The sequence below is a fragment of the Labrus mixtus genome, chromosome 12, assembly GCF_963584025.1.
Source record: "Labrus mixtus chromosome 12, fLabMix1.1, whole genome shotgun sequence".
NCBI classification, from domain to species: domain Eukaryota; kingdom Metazoa; phylum Chordata; class Actinopteri; order Labriformes; family Labridae; genus Labrus; species Labrus mixtus.
In genome coordinates this window covers 15,866,404-15,885,745 of record NC_083623.1, presented here as the reverse complement: position 1 = coordinate 15,885,745, position 19,342 = coordinate 15,866,404, and the positions used below count along the sequence as shown (strand labels likewise).

Sequence of the window (19,342 nt, the reverse complement as noted above, 5' to 3'; positions counted from 1 at the left end):
AGAATGAGATGTGAGAGCTTGAAAATTGAAAATTGCATATTTAAAGCGACAGGCCCTTGATAATGGTATTAAGGCTTTTTTTTAAAGGCCTCCTATACTAACTAAGAGCTGTGAAAGTTTTGAGAGGATGTCCAGGACACATGAGAGGTGATTTGATGTCAATAAAATAAAAAAATAGAAATCTATTGAGATTATAACCTTGAAATGTGCTTATTTAAGGCAATATGTCATTGATAATGATGATTTGCAGAGTTATTTTTATTTTTATTTATTTTTATTTTGTATTCATTGGTCTGAAATGTTAAGGGATGTCACCTTCTATAATAGCAGATGTCTATGTTGAAAAACAAAGAAGTTATTGAATATTGAAATGAACTGTATTGCACTTTTACGACGGTCCCTAACTCCGCCTATAGTCACCGGCGCGTTGGACAGACATTCAGTTCTTTGAGCTCCCAGCTACATCGTCATTTTTGGTTATTTGAAGTTTATCAAAACTGTGAAACGTCTGCCTTAATCTGCTCTCCAACATATCCCCAAACTGTGAGAAATCGAGGCTTTGACTCGGAGCTATTGACGGTAATCGACGCGAACACAGGCGACTGTCAAATATGAAACCATCTTCACCCCGGTACCTGCAATTAGTAGCCTAGTGATTAAGATTTTGAAACTTTTACTTCAATTCCTAAAAAAAGCTTCAAAGCAGATTCTAAATGCACATTGACCTGGTAATGATGTGTCAACCTTTTTTTTTTTAGATTAAGAAAAAGCTTTGTACCTCTTTGTTTCAATGTAAGTGTTTATCTGTTAGTCATGTAGGCAAGTTACAAAATGTAATCAAGCATATTTACTGTAACATTTTGAGATAACTGTACTTAACTTGAGTTTTTTCATTTTATGATTATAATTCTTCCACTTAACCACAAATCTTTATATTCCTTTACATTTTTGTATTTATGTAACAAATAACTTTTGTGGTAACAATGTTTTAGACACCACGTGGTCAGTGAATTTGTGATTTTTCATCATTCTAAGGTCCTGAGTGTGTTTGGAAAAATTATTAAACTGTACCTAAGTAATCAAACATTTTTAACACCATAAAAAAAGTGCTGATATTACCTTGATACTTCAACATGTATGTGGTGTTGTACGCAGGATTTTTACCTGCAGTGGAATATTTACACAGCCTGACATTAGTAAGAAAGCTGAATACTTCTTCAACAGCCGTTTCCAGGCAAATGTGATGAAGGAAGAGGAGATAAATACAGTGGCTGATAGGTATGGACACACGCTTACTGATGTAACAAGGGCATTTTATTGAGTTTGATTACACCAATTTAACAGTGAACTGGTCAAAAGCAGTGACGGGGATTATATGAACAAACTATTGATCACTTTCATGCTCTTTTAGCTCTTTCATGGAAAGAATAAAAACAGTTCAAAGAATTATAAACAAACGATAAATATACTCACACCTACTGCATGTATACTGTTGTTGTGGTTTATGCACCTTATGACCTCATGTTATATGTTTATTTAAGAGGGAAAGATCACATCCGGTCTGATGAGGATTTTAAGACTTGGCATTTGCCTGAAATGATGTTATTAACTAATTGCATTAATGTCAGTGTAAAAGAACCACTGGATGTATGTCAACACCCAGGTTTCAGCTAAATACATCAGTCAGTATCTATTTAGATGAATGTTCTTGGTGGCATTTGTGTAAACATTCATTCATCTTAGCGTAGAGGTCAAAATACACCTGATGATCAAAGTGTTATTGTACGACCAGTAACAGTACAGATGAGTTAAAAAATAATTATAATCCTGAAGGCCACAACAGACATGACAATCTGAGCACAAGATTAACTCTGAGTGATTTCAATAGAAAAATACAAATTAATCAGCACATGTATTTTTTAAGAGAAATGAAATAAAATGTGCTTTTTGTTTGCTTGTCATCATTACTTTTTGTCAACAATAAATATATATTTTTTTTTTACAATGCGCTTACTGCCAGGGTTCTTGTCCTCTGATCATTATACCAAACTCAGAGATTTTCATTCGTTCATTGTGCTCTGGAATACATTTAAATGTACCATAATACTGACTTCAAAACATATAATAGATTACATACACGTAAGTTGCTCCTCAGTAAAAATGAGCCTGCATGTTTATATCTGCAATTCCATACCGTTCGAGGATCTATAACAGTCTAGTTTTTAAAAAGTTCAGAGTAAGAAAATAAATTCTGTTTTGAGTATTTGGCACACGTTTCTATACTTCCTGTCTTATATGCACAGTATGGTTGTGTTCAGTTCAATAAAGGATGCTACTCTCTATATAAGAAACAGAGACAGTCTTGCTACTGAAACAATGCCAACACTCACTCACAAATAATATATTTGCTAAGCTGCCTGAATAAATTAGGTTTTTTCTATAATATACATACGTCTATTCAGAAGGCTACCGATGCCATCTTTTGATAAAAGTGCGTTTATACATCCATCATGTGCGTTTTATAGCAGATTCTTATATGGCTCTCTGCTGTGCACTCAAAAGTGCTCAAATGTCTACACGAAACCTACAGATTCATAACAAACACACATGTAACCATCACTATCCAAATAACTGCTACATCTCAAACACACCACTAGTCTGTTTTTTTCTGCTCAGCAGGCTGCAGGTAGTCAGCTCTCAGTGCGGGGACTCTGTGGAGGTGTAGCTCCATGATGTTCCACACGGGGGAGCTGCTGCCTCCAGTAGGTGAAGTGACTGAACGTGTCCGCGCAGGGGAAGTCCGAGGAGGAAGCTCGCAGTTTCAGAGGGAATACATGGTCCACCACCTCACCCAGACGGACATAACTGAAGAAAGGAAGAGAGGAGGAGACCACAGTCAGACAAATACAATGCAACATTTTTTCTGATGTATATAGTTTTTGTTTTCCTAGAATAGAAAAAGTAAACAAGATCAGGACTTACGATGAGATGTTAGTCTTGGCATGCTCCTGCACTAACTCTCCTTTAGGGTTTACTGTAAAAATCCGGTTTAGTGGCACTCCAACTTCTTTATAGGAAAAAACATCCTAAAAAAACAACAAAAGAGGATTCACTGTTTAAAAGGATGCACAACTAAATAAAATAATGCAAATACACATTAGCAAAATAATATGTAGCAAAACAGCTTTCATTTTAAACCAAATATTCTAAACTCAGAGGCAGTTTAAATTAAGCGTTTTAGCCTGATGAGTCTGAGAAATGTGTGTGTGTGTGTGTGTGTGTGTGTGTGTGTGTGTGTGTGTTTGCGTACCGTTGGTCTGTTGCCAAACGCTGCATAGAACGGCTGTGTGTTTGGGTAGAAGAGGTTCTTGATATCTGTGAGACACTCCACCTTGAATTTTTCTGGTTTCTTCTCAATAACTTCCCTGTCAAACATCCATCACAGTACAATATTGATAAAGTCACATTGTCTTTTGCATTATTTTGCATATTGTAACATCACAGTAGAGCGCTCAAGTGTGTGTGTGTTTGTGTGACTGACCTGTGCAGAGCTGAAAAGAGGCTGCTTGGGCTGAGCAGGACGGGGCCTATAGGGAGCATGGTGCCTCTCTCGTTGACCCAGTGGAGGTAACCTCGGGTCATGTCAGCCATGCCGATGGCTCGAGCTGAGCAGTAAAGGAACTTGTAGCCATTTCTGATGGAGAGGATATGAAGAAATGTATCAAAAATCAGGGAACTTGTTTGAAGACTGTTTTGAAATCTGTACATTAATTTATTAGCAGTTAGTCCTTTCTATGCTTTTTAAATCAGTGCTTACTGGCTGACTTTGTGGTAGAGTTGTGCGATGCCCTGGTGGGTCCAGTCTTTTCCCAATGTGGGCAGGATATGACCCAACGTGTCAGACCTGAATTGAAACACAAATAAGTGACGTCAGACCATGTGAGTACTGAATTTTTTCAGTTTTATAAAAAATACAAGAATCATGGACAAAAATAAAGAAGGACAGCTGTTTGTCACACCTGGTGATGGTTCCATCTATGTCTGAGATGATTATCTTGTCGTCCCAGTTCCAGAGGTAGATGGTGCCCTGACAGCGACAGGTTCCCTGGTACTGAGTGGTCACACTGAACACAACATCGTTAGGACCCTCCTGCAGCTGGAGAGATAGCTGTGTGTGTGTGTGTGTGTGTGTGTGTGTGTGTGTGTGTGTGTGTGTGTGTGTGTGTGTATAAGATGAAGAGAAAATGAAGAAAAGAATATATGAGGGTTAAAATGATGAATATTTATATATATTAAAGTTCTACAGTGTTTTCAAAGCAAACTTCTCACCAGCTGCTCTGATGTGAGGCGGAGTGTTTTCTTATAAGACACGCCCCCTTGTGTAAGCACAGACTCTGATTGGCTGGGGACTGAGCTCTGTTTGGCTGCCCTGTGGTCTTCATCACTAGAGGAGGACTCTTCTTTATGTCTGTAATTAGAAAGTGAGACAGTTTGTTTAAGATTGTTCAGTCGAGTCAGCTAGGATGTTTATTAACCCCATTTAAGAAAATGTTCTCACCTGCCGGTCATTTTCCCAGCCTGCTCAGCGGAGCCGCATCCACCAGACACTGAATCCTACAAGAGGAGTAACATTTTTAGCAAAGAAGGAGAGCAACATTTCAGAAACTCAACCTTTACAAACTGATAAGAAAATAAGAATACCGATTTGGTGCTGCTGTTTCTGCCTCTCCAGGAGAACCACCACCTCCCTCCTTTCTTGGGCATCTTCTCCTTCATGATGTTCTCCACTGCAGCCTGTGGAGGAGTACACACAAACCCCAAACAAACACAACACAACACCATAAACACACTTAAAAAAAAACTGAAGCCAAAAAGCTGAACTCAACAAACAGTAACATAATAACAACAACAAGTCCGTGGTTGGAATGGGGAAAGTAAAGCAAGGATGGCTGGGAGGCGTTTGAGGGATCAGGAGTTTGATATGGTACAAATAATGAGGAAAGTGGAGGAAGTAAGAACAGGAGGGAGGCTCAAAAGATATCAAACGAGATAGTAGGCTGAAAAGATTGTTTTATCTGACATACAGAGCTGTAGCCAAGCATGCCAGTCAGACAACAGAGAAGCAACTCTAAGGCTGAATGAATATAACTGAGGCAAGAAAACTAATGAATGAGTGGATGGATGAGAAACAAAATAAGGGGGGAGAGAGAGAACAGATTCAGTGGTCTTTCTGAGTCTGCAATAACACAACGTCTATGATGTGAAGCTCAAAGTCACAGATTGCATATTAGGTTTCATGCAACGAGTGCAAGAGGGGAAGAAGTACGAGCGGTGTAGGGATACAAACATACAGGCTGCAGTTCCAGTTTTGGCCAAGAGGGGGAATTCATGTAACACAACAAGCCTGCAGCTTGAGTCATTAGTATCAGTGTCTGTGTATCGATTTCTTACCTTTGGCAGCGGTTTCTGGAAGGCTTGCATAGCCAGCATAAGTGGAGCCGCAGTGCTCCAATTATAGTACCTGCAGGAGAAAACAACATATTTTTGTATTCATGTCATAACCACACAATAAAAGCACTCTACCTGCCAAATTTCTTTGCAAAAACAAACTTTGATTTTTCAAAGAAAATCCTGCAAATGATGCAGTTTTTACTGCAATGTGAGGTAGTTAAATCCCTACAGAGGATTATATACCGTTTAATCCTACTCTTTTGCATTAATTATAAAAAATGTGAATGACTTACTTGGAGCCAATTTTCACAACTAAGTTGGGGTCGTCAATGATGGAGGGGTTTTCTGCAAACTGCTGGTAAGAGATCATCTTCTCGTGGAACTGCTCTGTAAGTACAGATTAAAACATTTATGTTTTACATTTTCCCACAGTGTGAAGTGTATGGTGCAGAATAGATGTGCTGTCGGTATGAGAACCTAACCTTTAGTGATCTCTCTGTTGTCGTTGAGTCCTCCACACAGAGAGATGGTGATTGCTGGCAGGTCAGCCATACTGTCGCAGTAGCTGTCCACTCCGCTGTCTCCTCCTGAGCTAACCGACTGCGGGGACAGACTGGTGCTGTGGAAGCCCGGGTCTGAGATGCTCCTCACTGCTGCACCGCCATCACTGCAGGAAAGATGTAATTTTATAAGAACATGACGTATAAATACGGTTTTCTGTGTATGATTATGTGCTTGATTTTTACCTCTTAGGGAAATAAAGGGCTGCAACTTCAGGCTCCAGGTCTGTGATGTCATCCAGGTAAATTCCATCAGAACCAAGATGCCGGCTTCGCTTGTCTAAAAGAGAGCTATTATGTGCCTTCTTATATACCTGCTCAATAATGAACACAACCTGATATTCAGATATGTAAAATCTAAGTGTTTTTTATTTTGCCATTAAATGGAATGTTACCTTTTTTCTTGGATGGAGAGTCCGTCTTGCCTAGCAGACGAGGTATTGTCTCCTCCATGTCGGACATCATATGAGCTGCTGCACCTTCAGCTGCTGTTACCTGCGTCTCAGTGGTCACAACAGTCTGTGACTCCATCGTCATGGACTCAGACTCCATCCCGACTGTTACGACGGTTTGCTCAGAAGTCTCCTGCTGCATTAAAAACCTCAGTGAAGATACTTCTGAGCAGGGTCTGCGCTGTTGTGAAGACGTCTCATGAGTAATGACTCTGAAGTGTGTGCTCTCAGACACAGGGATGGAAACAGGGTACACTGGTTGAGGGTCGGATTTAACTGGGAGGAAGGACAGCTAAAAAGCAGGGAAGAGGATGAAATGTTAAAATGCAGGAAAACACATAAACATAACATAAGAATTCTAGAGTGTATACGGTAATTGTTCTTTGTTTGTTTATATATAGGAAAGTTTGGTTACCGTGGCAGCCTGAGGCAGCTCCCCCCACGCCCAGTGCATGGCTGGATCCTGATTATCTGCGTCTGATTGTTGAGTCATTAGTTCAGAGTCACTCTTGGGCGAGTTGGGGCGAGAGTTTCGAGGGCTGAAAGAGGAACAGAAAAGAAAACTATTACAAAAGCTATTTCTTTTAGAGTAATAAAAAGTAGGTCTTAATCATAGAGTAAATGAAGCACCTCTGAAGAGGACTCCACTCTCCGTCTGAGCGAGTGTAGATGCCACACTGCTTGAATGAGCCGCTGGTCGAACCGACTGCTGTCTCATCTCTTAAGAGATCCCGAGATGAAGTCCTAAAACACACACAAATACTGTTTATGTATATCATGACATTGTATATGATTTATCTGCATTCTGTAATTACAAAGGGGCATTTCTTTTGTAATGGTCTGTTATTTCCCTTTTTACTTTTTACCCAATTACCAAAATGATTGTCAAGTTCTGCATAAATCATGTCTGTGCTTTTTGCAATCTGCCTGTGTATGTAAGCCTGGGTATGTTGAACTAGCTTCAGTGTTTCCCCTACTTATTTTTGGGCTTTTTGTGCTTTAATTGTAGGGATAGGATAGTTAATAGAGTCGGAAATCAGGGAAATAAGTCATTTAAGGATACCTTTCCGATAGAAAAGGACAGCTGTCATTAAAAGTAACACATGAACACCATGATTCCTTCAAGTGTTTGTGTCGTCGTGTCGGCATGTTGACTTGTCCCCACCCCCCCAACGCTGTAAACCTAGGGGAAACAGTGAGCTTTATGGTATATACCCATCTGGACTCACAGTAAGCTTGAATGGAACAAACACTGTAGCTGTGTTTTACAGTTGTGTATAGTAGACATGAGCCAGAGTTTAAATATCCCCCTCTCACGTGCAGCGATGAAAATACATCTGTCACGAGACAGCTATTTACAACTGCTTCAGCCTTCATTCATGACAAATAGACTTTGACGTCAACAACAGTACAGTATGGGAGAACCACGGCTCCTATAGATGCAAGCCTGATCTGCCTTTGGACTGTTTTAGATGGAATGCAGACAAGAGGGCAGCTTATCTGTTACTGTATGCACACGAGACATGAACTCCTTCACCAAAACACACACACACACACACACACACACACACACACACACACACACATAGTGGCGATATAATTGATTTTGCTGCATAGAAGAGCAGAAGCTTTGCATGTGAAAAAAAACTCAGCTGAAGTTTTGTGTTTTCATGCTGTTTCGTGTTTTTTTGTGTTTTCATACTCATGCTTGAGTGTGTGTGTGTGTGTGTGTGTGTGTGTGTGTGTGTGTGTGTGTGTGTGTGTGTGTGTGTGTGTGTGTGTGCAAATTCCACAGCTGGAGGCCTCTCCACTACAGACGCACTGGTGTGTTTATTCTAGTCTGACAGACTCCAGTTCTATAACAGCTTCTCTGAAAGCTCATTTCAGTGATGTATTTTACTTTCTTTTTCACTGCTTTGCTGTCAGCCCTTTGCGTTTCCTTTACTCACGTACATCTCTTATCTCTTTTGCTTGAGTATGACATGTTTTCTTCTACCATTTTCCCACAGTTATTCCAATATTCAAAATTAAGCTTTTAATTCCACATCCATCTCTAAACTTTCTCCACGTTCTGTTTTTCTTCTTCTCACCTTTCCATCTCCGTGCCCTCATCAGAGCTTATATCTATGGTGAACATGTCATCATCCTCTGAGTACTCCCCGCTCTCCTCCCTCCTCATGCTGTCTGCCCGAGCCTTCCTCCTCCTCTTTCTCCTCTTCTTCATAATCCCGCTGCCAGTCTCTCCAGCGCTCCCTATGGAGCCCAGGGATTGTAAGGGTGGTCCGCAGCTCTTTCCAATCAGGGAAGAGCTCATCAGGATGGCCCCGTCCGATAAGATGGGAGAGGTGGCCAGGTACGAAGGCACCACTTCCTGTTTTGATTGCAAACAGAAGAGAAGCGATGATGAATGAATCAATATGTCGTATCTAAACAAACAGCTTCAAACTACATTTCAAAATCTTAAACTCCTCCAACTGAAATGAGAACCGAATCTTGGTGTTTTGCACAATTTTATTTTGAGGCCAGTGTGTACAATAACTGCCAAACTGTTCTCAGCAATGTCTGCTGTGAGTAGACCATCCGCCATAAAAGAAAAAAAAAACACATCAGCCGAGCCAAAACTTGTTCCTCACTTCTGTGAAAAGAGGCAAAACACCTCTTTCTAGGAAAAGACTTTTCAGGAGGGCCTCAAAACTGTCAGCCGCAAGGGGTTTAAATGTGTGTGGGTTTAACAGACATATGGAAAGAAAAACAAAAGGAAAACGAGAGAGAGGGAGAAAAACTGAAGCATAATTAAATGATTTGTGGGTCGGTGGCTCCCTCACGTTTTTGGCTTCCTTTTACGGAGAAAAAAAAAAGGGTTCACAGACACAATGCTCCTCCCTCTCCTTCAGGCCTGGGAATCTGACACCACTCTATGGAGAATAAATCACCAACTCGCTTTGTTGGCGCTGGCCCCTGTGCTCAGTAGTTTACCGCTTGTTTATGTCTTTCAGCTGCACACGTTGTCATACGCGCTCATACAAAAGGGAAAGAACAATCCAGAATGCAGGTTTGAGTGACTTGGCTCTTGGACCTTCAACTCAAATTCTTAGAAAAGAAAAAAAAAAATCAAAGCTTTCCATGAATTTTAAATTTATGAAGTACATTCTGAAGCATAACTCTGGTTTCTGGTTCACAACTCTGGTTGGTCTAGTTTCTGGTTTATCCTCATATGTAATCTGTTAGCATTAAATATAGGTCAGAGAGCCTGAGTTGGTAAATGCTGCATTCAGGTCTCAGTCACTCTCTAATGCACAGAGGAATGCTTTCAGCCATAAAGGAAAGGAAGAAAATTCCTGGACACCGTGCCAACTCTGCACACACTGTAATGCTTCTGGCTTGTAAACATGGGTGTGACTAGGTTTTAGGATGTCAGGAGGGCGGAGAATGAGTGTTTTTATTTGAATCTTGTAGCTTTTAGAAAAGATGACACGTGCGCCATTTAACGGTTCTGTACTTCGAATGACTGCAAAACATCTGAAGCATTTTACAATGAAAGTTGCTGCTCAGCTATAATTATGGTAACACATACCTGATCATTTTCTGTTTCTTGCACAAAGAAGGCTTCTCCATTCTCCCCAAGCTTCATGTGTAGATCTACAGGTTCTCCGTTGATCTCCATGTCCACCTTGTAGAGAGGGGGAAGGGTCAAAAAGGAAGAGAGGCCTTTACCCTCATGCATTAAAAAAATACATGACTTTTCCCTTAACTGGAAAGTTGATGTTTTTTTTAAATCTTTTTTTATCTACTTACTACTTTCTCCCGGGAGCGGAGGACGCCCATCTTTCCAAAGCGGACATGGAAAGGTGAGCAGTGCAGGGATCCATCAGGCTGTCTCACTACGATGACATCGATGCAGCCAGAAAGAGTGGCGGGATTGAGGCCTCGGTACAGCTCTTTGACCTGGACAAACACCTGGCCTGCCAGCTGGCCCACGTAGTTCATGGTCTGACGTGTCTGTAGGAGAACAGACAGAAGACATTATTGAGCAGGCAAAAACATCCATGTCCCCTTAAGTAATGTAATCTTTCAAGAAGTTTTCTATGAGATCAAAGGAAAGACTACGGCAGCATTAGGATGTTTAATATGTATCACTAAATTTCAAGTTGAAGTTTTAATGTTACTTAATTCTATAGCTATTTTTAGACTAAACTAGTACATGTTTAAATAAAGAAAAAAATGTTGTTGCTTATTCATATTTTCCCCTAAATGCTGCTTCTAGAGAAATTGTATAGAAGCATTGTCACACTCGGGATGGAGCTGTTATACTAAATATTGGCAAGGCTATGATTTTCTTCAGCACCTGGCATGCAACCTTGTGTCTTTAACTGAATCAATGCTGTGCTGATATTCAGTTCCTGTGATACTGCTTAATTAAAACTTTCAATACAACCCATGCCAAATGGTCTTAAGTTGCTTCTTAAACCACCTTGTACAGTAGTAGTGACTAAGCCAGGAGTAAGCATGCCTTGGATTCAGTCAAGCTTCAAAAGAGGAGATGTTTATGACCCGACATACTTCAGTCTGTAAATCAGACTGAAGTATGACGTGTAGCCCTACCTCAGGTGAAGTTATTCCACAAGTGATTTAAAGTCAGTTTTGAGCTGCACCATTACTGGAATAGTTAGAGAAAGAGAGCACGCTGACTTTCTCCTGTTCAGTTCTCTGAAACCAGTGTTTCCCCTACCATTATATTAGGGGGGCGGCCCACCCCCCCAACCTTGAAGGTCAAGTAAAAAAAAAATATATATATATCTTTTAGATTTTTTTGGGCTTTTTGTGCCTTTATTGTAGAGATAAGATAGTGGATAGAGTCGGAAATCAGGGAAATAAGTCATTTAAGGATACCTTTCTGACAGAAAAGGACAGCTGTCATTAAAAGTAACGCATGAACACCAAGATTCCTTCAAGTGTTTGTGTTGGCGTGTGTCCCCCCCCCCTCCCCCCCTCCCCCCCTCAGGGAAACACTGAGAACAGTCTGTGGCCTGAATACTGTGAAAATGAAGACCTTGGCACTCTCTCCTCTGTATCTTCATAAGTCTAGAAATCCTATCCACCTGTTTTCCATGAAGCGCCCCGAGACAGCAGAGGTCAAAGGACAAACTAAGTTAGACTCGTCCTACTCATGTAGGGAAGGTGATGTCAAAACGTGGCACGGTGTTTATTTGCTGAGCTTCAGCGAGACGTCATGGGAACCAACACCTAGCCAATGCTATTGGAGACATGAGTATTGCGAATGTCTTTTAAAGGTAAGGGATACTGTGACACAAGAACTAGACTAAGGTTCACAGTAGACAATGGTAGACAGTCATCAAACTCGGCACTCCAAGTTTTGCTTCCTTTTCCTTCAAGTCTGTTTGTTTTTTCAATTGTAATATCCATTATTATTATTAACCATTACCCTACACACAGTAAAATAGTGGTTCTTCAGCGGTTCGTTGAGGTGGTTGAGGTGAGATATAGCACCAAAAGAGGTTCCCCTTTGATTACGAGCCAAATAACCAGTTTAAGTGCTATTTAGCACCATTTCTTTCTTGTGTGTAGCTGCTTATACACATGCATGTTAAAAGCATATCGACTGTTTCGACTGTAATCCCTGAAGACTATTTTAAAAAACTGCTAGACCATTATGAGTTTTTACTAAATAGCTTTTAAATGACTTCTTATTTAAATTGAGGTGTTTGAACACAAATAAGGATCTTTACTCTGTAGTTTTGTGGCAGTACAAACAACCTTATGAGGCCAATACTGAGCAAACACGTAAAGGCTGTTTCACACTTCCTCACTTATCTTCCTAACTCATTCTCCATAAGACATAACTGAAGAAGAAATCCTGATAACATTTGTACCTTTTCTTTCGATTCGGAAACAAACGCTTGGGTATAAGCCATTTAAAAAAACAATGATTGGTGATATCTTACTTGGTTAAGCTATCATCAGCTTGAACCTCACAGTTGTTGTTTGTGACAATTAACCTAAAACCAGTCCATTCTTGGGGCCTAATAGGACTAAATAACTGCATCAGGTCACAGTATTGACTGGCATATTTTAAACTATACCACATTTTGGGCAGTATTGGAGGACTATATCGATACTGATATCTGTTTTGGAACGACTCTAATCAAGAGGTTATTGAGCGAAATTACCCTCATCCCGATTGGGTTCCACAAATGTGGGCACATAGGCATTGATCCTGTGTTAATTTCCTGTCTTTGTCTGCATCCTCACAGTCAATCACATTTCCCCCCACTCGTTGTGACAGATCATCCTTTAAACAAAGAGTATGATGCAAACACAAATAGCCAGATATGAAAAATCCCATTTGTACAGACTCTTTGGAGTTGCAGCTGTCTTGTATCAGTGACGGAGCCTCTGACCTTGACTCAGTTGGCAGTGGGGGCCCCAAAATGATTGCAGCAACAGGGAAGACAGGTTTGGAATAATGCCAACATATCCCCCCATTTGAGCGCACGTGACTGTTACAACAGGCTCTTTACACAAGAACAGGGCCTCTTGTTTTAGAGCAGCCAAAATATGAAATGGAACATAAGCATGTCTGTGTTTTAAGATACTCCTATAGATGACCTTCACCATCTTTATTCATTCATTTCACTTTTCACTGCAGTATTGAGTGACACGGATGCTGGCAAACCCAGCTGATTATCAAAGCAGAGGACTTTTAATGTGAACACAGCGTTTTCTAAAAATAGATTGTCTTGTGTTATGGAAGAGACAGAAAAAGGAAGCGTCTGAAAGCGCAGGCATTACTGCTTGTTTTCACAAATCAGTGGTTGTGGATACAATGAGAAAGTTGACTCATGTTTAAGAGCGGTATGCTTGTTAATTTAATGGCTTTCACAAGCTGCAGTTGTGAAGATTTCCTTGCAGGCAGGAATCTGGCTGGGTCACTCAGCAGATCATTTTTTGCTCTACCAGCAAACACAGAGTCTCATTTAGTCCCTTATAACAACATCAATTAAAGTCACATGCCTCCCAAATTCATTTTGGGAGGCATGAAACTCAGCAAATGTAACATTCATGGGTTGAATAATAAGGCAAATTTAATTAATAATGGCAGTGCATGTGCCCTATATAAGCAGCCAATAGGTTTTCATTATCACATATTTAAACGGAGAGACATTTTTGAATCATGTAGCTATATAGGCTATAGCTGTTTCACAACATCCCGATAGTGGTTATGGTAAATTTGAGGCATTAATGAGACATGTAGCCTATTATGTCTATAAGAGAACAGGACATATCGTAACAGACACAACTGTGCGAGGGAAAACAGCACGTCCACTCATTAGACATAACATAAGACAGGCAGGTGCGGTCAAATATGACATAAAAATAGGCTCATACCTTGTATAGCTGAGTATGCTGACAGCCTTTACTAATACACGTAGCTTGTAGTTTCCTTAGCGATGAATGGCAACCCAGCAAGACATTTTAGACGCGTAATTTCCCCAAAGAAAGTGTTATTTCAGGGTCTGATAAAGCCACGTTGTTGTCATCGACTTATAGCGGCAAAAACACAGACTATTTAAATGAACGCGTTACTCGCCTCTCTCTCTCTCTCTCTCTCTCTCTCTCTTGACAATTGATGACATCACGTACATTGAGAGCCCGCCCACTGACCAATCAGCACCGAGCTTGTCAACTGCCACAGTGGCAACAAAATTACAGCTACTTGCTTTTATTGCTGAAAACAGATGAATCAGATACATTGTTACTGAAACTGGTATTCTCTAAATATTATTTGGTATTTGCCGTGTTTTATGATTAATAGTCGTTATTTTTATTCTATACAAAAAAAACCACCGATATAGCCTAAATAAAAATCCATAATCTTGGCCCTTATAGGCTATCTGATTATAAGTGGAATTTAAGTGGTATTTAAGAATAGATATGATGAAATAGTGTCGAGCCGCTATGTTATGACGGCAGGATATAATGGTCCTACGTCATCGTCTGAAATCCCCGAGTTTGCCTGATGCAGTGAGGTGATCTTTCCAGCCAATCACAGCCCAGCATGAGAGCACATGCGATGTTTGCAGTTTAACCTGAGACCCTGTAGCCTACTGTGTGTCAAAAGGATGTGGTTGACTGGTGAGGGATTGAACAGAAGTCAGCACTAGAAAATAACTATTTAATGTCTGATATCATGTCGGAGAATAAAAATGCCCTGAAGTTGTCCTGCTTTTTCCTGCACTTCTAGTCCTAAACTACATTTTTTCTAATACTGAGTTTAAATGGAGCTCTAAGATGCTAAAGTTTTCTTGACATACATTTTTACGATATCTCTGCCAAGGATTCTTTTTTTCTAAGCATCCGTGTGTGTGTGTGTGTGTGTGTGTGTGTGTGTGTGTGTTGGAACAGAGCCAAATTTGTGACAGAGAAAAAAAGTCTTTATGGAAGACATCCCTGCCGCAGCCCAAATATTTCATGGGCTACATGCATCAACAAGCTCACGTGTTCCTCTCCTTCAACAAGAGCCAGTTCAGTCAGAGTGGCTGTGTGTGTGTGCAGAAACTAATTGTTTTTCCAGATGATGATGAAGCCTCTCTGGACTAAACCAGTAAAAAGAAGAATTCTTTGTTTGGGTTTTGTCCACCACATAGGCTTAGCGTGTACTTTCTTAAAAGATGACACTGGCTTGTACTTTGTGTAATAATATGCACTACATGTCCCCACCTCATGTCATATATTGTTTTTCTCATCCTGTGCAGCAGCGACTGCCTGTGTGTGTTTGCGGTTAACAACCTTGCAGGTTCAGTATGTCTGGTTTCAGTTTGTTATCTGAGAACTTTGTCTCTTTAAACTGTTGACCCGGCCTCAGCCAACACTAAGCAGTTTTATGAATAAATACACTGGTGGAAATGTTATTTGTTTTACTGCATAAAAAGTTCTGTCAAATATTATGTCATGGGGTTTCCCGTTTTGTCCTTTAACACATTCTTTTCTTCATTGCAAAACGAAAATATATGTAATGAATGAACTGTTGGTAGGAAGTTTTTTTTTTACCCCCTCTGTATCTTTCAAAGTTACTTCTAGTGACCGATACAATTTTGTCACACCTTGAATGCACTATCTGAGCTCTTTCATTACATTTAACACCTAGGACATATCTGCCCATTGGAGACCTCAATATATTTTAGGATATATAAATGTTTTATCCATTTTATGATTACTAACATTTAAAGTAAAAATGCTGCAACAATTAGGCCACACACACACACACACACACACACACACACACACACACACACACACACACACACACCATAATACAACACCAGCATTCGTAAGACCTTACAGGCACTGCTTCATATTAAAAGTTGTTGTCACATCAGTGTCAGAGAATTCTCCGGTGATATATGATCCACACAGCTGCCTTGAGACATGTTTCTAAGAACAAGCTGCTTTGCCAGGAAGAGCTGAACTCACTGATGTACTCTGAACACAAACAGCACATGATTGCATTTTCACAGTTTACATGGAGTATCAGGCTACCAAAAACAAGCTGACATAGTAAATGGGAATGTCATCAAACCACTCAGCGATATTGTAAGTACAATAGATAGATAGAAAGAGTAGATAGAGAGATACCCCACATGGTCTGTTGTTTGCCATCCAAGTTTGATGTATGTTCTGGTGTTTTCTAAAGCTCATAAACTTGACTTGTACATGCTTTTAGAATGGTAAATGCTTCTTGGTGTGCTACCTGTAGACTGACCTTATTTAGCATCGAAAGTTCACCCTGTCTGCTCGGAGGTATGTCCAGCTGGTATACGTTCACACTCCCATCAGCCAACCAGTATGAGCTGACTGTTTCCTTTGCACTAATCACATCGAAGTAGGGCAACTATTTGTTTGCTCAACATCTGTATATCTTTCCAGAAATATTTAGGTGGTATTTAAAGATGTATGAGGGGGGAAAAAAACCTGGTGTATGCTACTGAATCAGAAAACACCCTGCCACACTCTCTTCTTACACCTCATAGATATTTAGCAAACAGCAATTCTTTATTGTCAAATATGTGGAGGTTTAATGTTTGCATTTCAAACTTCTCTGTTTATACACATCTATGCATTCAAACTGCGTTTAAAAAAAACACGACTATAAGTCTACTGTATCTTCTCCCAATTGGTCTGTAGCCATAAAAGTGACAGTACCAGTCATTCTGATGGGATGCCCCAGAAAGGACATGCTGCTTTAACAGATTCATTGCATAATCTTTTTACACACTTCATTGATATCAAGGCCTCTGATTGGCCGCATGGTCTGGCCTGACAGTCATAAGACCTGACAGAAGCATTAGCTGGAGCTGCCAAACTCTGATACAGTGATTAAAAGGGGAAAAAAAGTCTTTGTTCTGGATTAGTGAGACTATGAGTGTATGAAAAGTGTTTAAGCACCCTCTGCTCGGAAAATTACTGTTGACTTATGGCTTTAAAGAGGGGACAAAATGAGAAGGGCTTATAGGTCTAGCTTTATGATGAATAAGTCAAAGTATCCACAACTATTTGTTTAAGTGATTAAGTGATGAAAAATGACCCCAAAGTCAGTGCACTCGCAATTTCATTCATGAACCCATGAGTACATTGACTTGTTTGTTTGGTCAAATCTGTATAATGCCTTTACACCGGTGGCCTAGTGGCTTGTGTGCGCACACCATGTACAGAGACTGTATTCCTCAACGTGGATGGCACGGGTTCGAATCCAACTTGTGGCTCCTTTCCCACGTCATTCCCCACTCTCTCTCTGGCCCCAATTTCCAACTCTATCCACTGGCCCGTCTATACAATAAAAGGCATAAAAAGGCCCAAAAAGAAATCTTAAAAAATAAAAGACAAAATCACCTGATCCATGGGCTATCTTGCACCCCTCTTCTTCACACCTTTTTTCTCCTTCTCTAGAGTTTCAGTCGGTGCGGATCATCTTTCGGGGGGGGATTACTAAAACGCATTCCCCTTGTCTAACAGGCTAAGGACTCGTGAATTAAAAGCACTTTTAAATCTGTTAATGTGTTTATAACCTGTTTGTAGCCTTCATCTCTTGTGATACAAACAACACAGCAACGTACTTGGATGCATACATTACATACCCAAATAGAATCATAGCAAAGTTCTTCTTCTTATCACCCTTAAATCCAGTGGTTACTCTTTTTTGCCTATCTTCCATGCTTTTATTTCCATTCCTGACACAAAGTTACAAATCACTTTACCCAGCTCCAGGTGGTGTCAGTGGCATACTGCTCAGCAGCCTCATCAAACTCTTCATCATCATCTCCTGATATCATGATTCCATAGTGTTTTCGACCCGGACTGTAGGTCTCTGGCCCTTTTTTTCCTAAACCCTGCAGGTCTGGTCCGATCTAGAACTTGTCTTCACTCTGTGAGCTGGTCAGAAGTCTGAATGCCATGTGCAAGTGGACTGCAAAGTACTAAATTTACCTGGACCCTCTGGTCAGAAACCTGAGACGGTCCTGGATGTGTCATCATCCACCAGACCCCCTGACTTCTTAGGCATTTGAGAGGGGGACACATGTCAGGAGACGTGGGTTTCCTTATGCACACACACAGTCACACATGTTCCCACAACACTGAGACAACAAATTACCTTGGCACAGAGCTTCCCTTCCTCATGCATGCCTGATATTTTTTATGTGTAAATTTCTTATTAGCTAACACAGCGACTGTGACACCTGTTGTTGCTGTTGACCCCAATGTTGACCATGCCAGTGCCTCAACTGACATTCAAAGGATAGCAGAGCACCTGTTGCCTTGGTTGAACTCCAAGTCTCCCTGATACCCAATGACACTTCCAGTGACCAATGTATTTAATATGACACTGTATTTGCACTGATGAGTTTGAACCAGTGACCTTTATGGATTATAATTGATAGGCCAGCTGACTGCATGTAACTCTAGCATCATTCTCTAATGTGTAGTCTTTTAAACAAATGTCTAGATTGCCCTCAAGTGGTCAAAAGGGGTAACTACATGCACGCTTTTTGGAAATACTCGAAATACGGGTTTAGTGTTGCCTTCACTTGTAACATTTAAACTCTGACATACAAGCACCTGCTATGTTTGTTTAGAAATTGTATAGCCTACATCAGGGATGGGCAACTTTGGTCACAGCAAGGGCCACATTCATTGAATTCTCACCGCCAGAGGGCCAAATTGTAGAATACAAAAACGATTACAGTCAATTATGTCTCAAATTTATGTCAACATATACCAGTGATCAAATATTATTATGGACATATTTCTGGTTTTCATGATTTCATGGCAGATTTTGTCATCTTTTCTTCATGTTTCCAATTAATTGATATGTCAAAATTGACCTGAGGGCCACATTGAGGGTTGATGGGGGCCGCCAATTGCCCACCCCTGGCCTACATCTTGACCTTTTGTAGTAGACCTAAATGATAAGTAATTTACTAATTCAAAAAAACTAAACCCATCCTATAGGAAACACATCCTTTAAAAATATCTTAACATCGCTTAGGCCGTTTTTTTTTTTTTTTTTGCTAAGTTTTTATTATTATTACTATACATAGGCTACTTTAATTATGGTCAGTTCAGATTTGTTGGTAATATCACTGAAATTAATGACTTTAGGTCCATGAACAAGCTTTTCAGTCAGAGTTAGTCTTCTTAAGGGAATGCATTTTACTTTGTTGTACAAAGGTTTGGATTAAGTTGAAGCTATTTGTTAATAAATACGTGATTTATATTATGTTATATTTAAACAATGTACAATATGCACTCAATAATGACAACAAACCAAACTTGTCTCATCTACAACAAAAGACATTACATTAC

At 40.2% G+C, this 19,342-nt stretch overlaps 1 protein-coding gene across 2 annotated transcripts; it reads right to left on the bottom strand.

The window, feature by feature from the left end:
• Nucleotides 1-1,272: 1,272 nt before the first annotated feature.
• On the bottom strand, nt 1,273-17,935 carry lpin1b (lipin 1b). Of its 2 annotated transcripts, none has more exons than XM_061052274.1 (20): nt 17,737-17,935; nt 10,259-10,462; nt 10,038-10,133; nt 8,554-8,834; nt 7,094-7,207; nt 6,879-7,002; nt 6,407-6,755; nt 6,198-6,291; nt 5,934-6,118; nt 5,745-5,838; nt 5,452-5,521; nt 4,702-4,794; nt 4,559-4,614; nt 4,330-4,468; nt 4,020-4,168; nt 3,818-3,904; nt 3,542-3,694; nt 3,311-3,425; nt 2,983-3,086; nt 1,273-2,865 (listed from the first exon to the last, which is right to left on the bottom strand). In XM_061052274.1, the coding sequence occupies exons 1-20, from the start codon at nt 17,809-17,811 to the stop codon at nt 2,691-2,693; spliced, it is 2,757 nt and encodes a 918-aa protein (XP_060908257.1). In that variant the 5' UTR covers nt 17,812-17,935; the 3' UTR covers nt 1,273-2,690. The 2 variants fall into 2 exon arrangements, with proteins under 2 accessions (XP_060908257.1, XP_060908258.1); XM_061052275.1 differs by lacking the exon at nt 17,737-17,935 and adding an exon at nt 13,871-14,100.
• Nucleotides 17,936-19,342: the final 1,407 nt, after the last annotated feature.

Bases quoted from the DNA above. Each gene is read 5' to 3' on its own strand.
- lpin1b (XM_061052274.1), bottom strand. From the start codon at position 17,811: ATGATATCAGGAGATGATGATGAAGAGTTTGATGAGGCTGCTGAGCAG. The intron at 8,835-10,037 runs GTATGTGTTACC...CAATCAAAACAG, and splicing joins AAGAAACAGAAAATGATCAG to GAAGTGGTGCCTTCGTACCT. The intron at 4,615-4,701 runs GTATTCTTATTT...CTCCTCTTGTAG, and splicing joins GAAACAGCAGCACCAAATCG to GATTCAGTGTCTGGTGGATG.